General features: G+C 32.0%; 1 protein-coding gene across 1 annotated transcript; it reads right to left on the bottom strand.

Moving 5' to 3' along the window:
* Positions 1-408: 408 nt before the first annotated feature.
* Positions 409-801, bottom strand: LOC121129381 (cuticle protein 21-like). Its single transcript, XM_040725103.1, has one exon. The coding sequence runs from the start codon at positions 799-801 to the stop codon at positions 409-411; it is 393 nt and encodes a 130-aa protein (XP_040581037.1).
* Between the last annotated feature and the right edge of the window lie 917 nt (positions 802-1,718).

Raw genomic sequence — 1,718 nt, 5'->3', positions numbered from 1 at the left:
AAAATATATATCTTTCAAGGGTTATAGAAATAAAGGTTTATATAAATAAGTTAATTTTCTAATAGAACTGAACCGTTTACTCCAAAATATAAAAAAATAGAGTTAAATCAATTCAGGTTAACGAGGACTTTCAATTTTAGTTTTTCAACATTATTTCGAGCCTGAGTTAATGATACAGTAAATATTTGTATGTTCCCAATGGTACCGTTAATTAGTTATATAATTTTACAATACTCTGATGTATTTAAATAAACTTACCAGAAATTAAGTTAATTATTTATAAAAATTATAGTTTTGTATGTAAAAATTCACATTTGAAGAAGTGTTGACTTATAAATGAAATAAAAGATTTTTTTTGGTATTGATTTATTTCAACAATAAATAATTTTATAAAAGAACAATGAAGAATTAAGCTTCATAAGGATAGTATTTGGGATATGGAGCGGGAGCAGCAGCAGCATCATCAGCTGGGGCAGGAGTAGTTTCAAATTGAACATCAGCAACGAATCCACTGTCTCCTTCAACGGTATAAGTAACAGTTTTGATGCGACCATCGGGAAGAGTAACCTTGTAAGATCCAGCAACGGCACCGTTGTCGGCTTGTTCATCAGCAGACATGTTTACTCCGGACTCTTCATCAGCGACAGCGTAGCTGTAGGCATAGCTTGCTGCTGGAGGTGGTGGAGGAGGTGGGGGAGGGGGTGGAGGAGGATAAGGAGAGTAGGAAGGAGGTGAGCTTGGAGCACTGGCAACCAATGCAATGTTGATGGCAAGGCAAGCAATGAGGATTTTAGCAAGCATGTTTGTTGTTGATGTCTAGAAATAAATCTGATGGATATTCCTTTCCCATTGATGTATTTATATACAAGATGTTGTCCAATAGTTTACTTCTTAATTATTTGTGGGCGTGCTATTACATGCTTACCTTTACTCAAATATCATTTTTGTTTGCATTATGTATTTTATTATATCAAGTTAAGTTAAAGAGTTATTTATAGACATATAATAAACTTATTTCATGTTTAAAAAATAATTTTTTATCGTAAAAGGTTTTTATTGTGGAACTTAAATTAAAATATGATTTTTTTAAATTTATAAACGTGTAAACTGATTATCTTTAAGTTCTTAATGGTTGGACAAATATGATTTCATGTTATACCAAGACACAAAAAGATGTCTTCTTTCAAAAGTAATAGTGTATTAGGTGTTGTGGCTTGCTTTTGGCAAGGATCCCCTACAATATTTTGCCCATATAGAGTTGCATTGACTACTTATTAATAGACATTTTAGCACTACCTATATTTAATCAATTCGACCAGGAAAATTTCCAGACATTAAACATATATTGCCAACACTTACTAATTCAATAATTAATTAACGTTCAGAAATTGAATTGAATTTATATTTCTAAATATTAATATATACACAATTAGTTAAGAAGGAAAACAAACCTGAGCTCTCTAGCGTACGTACAAGTCGATAAAATGAAACATGAATGTGATTAACGAATTTTATTTCATGTAATCGGAGTAGTTGAGCGTCTCTAGGATCACCGTCTACGCTGTCAGCAATTCCTAAACGTTTGAAGCGAAAGAACAAGCCAAGTTTTTGAAAAAGTAAATGGTGTTTATGTTCGTTCAGTTTCTGTTCCGTTGACTCTGTCCCTTTCATTTTGTTGTCCGTTATATAAGCCAAATTTAAATAAGATTCCTCTATGT

The sequence above is a fragment of the Lepeophtheirus salmonis genome, chromosome 14, assembly GCF_016086655.4.
Source record: "Lepeophtheirus salmonis chromosome 14, UVic_Lsal_1.4, whole genome shotgun sequence".
Classification (NCBI taxonomy): Eukaryota; Metazoa; Arthropoda; class Copepoda; order Siphonostomatoida; family Caligidae; genus Lepeophtheirus; species Lepeophtheirus salmonis.
The sequence above is the reverse complement of the archived record's forward strand: the minus strand, read 5'-3'. Positions and strand labels throughout refer to the sequence as shown.

Bases quoted from the DNA above. Each gene is read 5' to 3' on its own strand.
- LOC121129381 (XM_040725103.1), bottom strand. From the start codon at position 801: ATGCTTGCTAAAATCCTCATTGCTTGCCTTGCCATCAACATTGCATTG.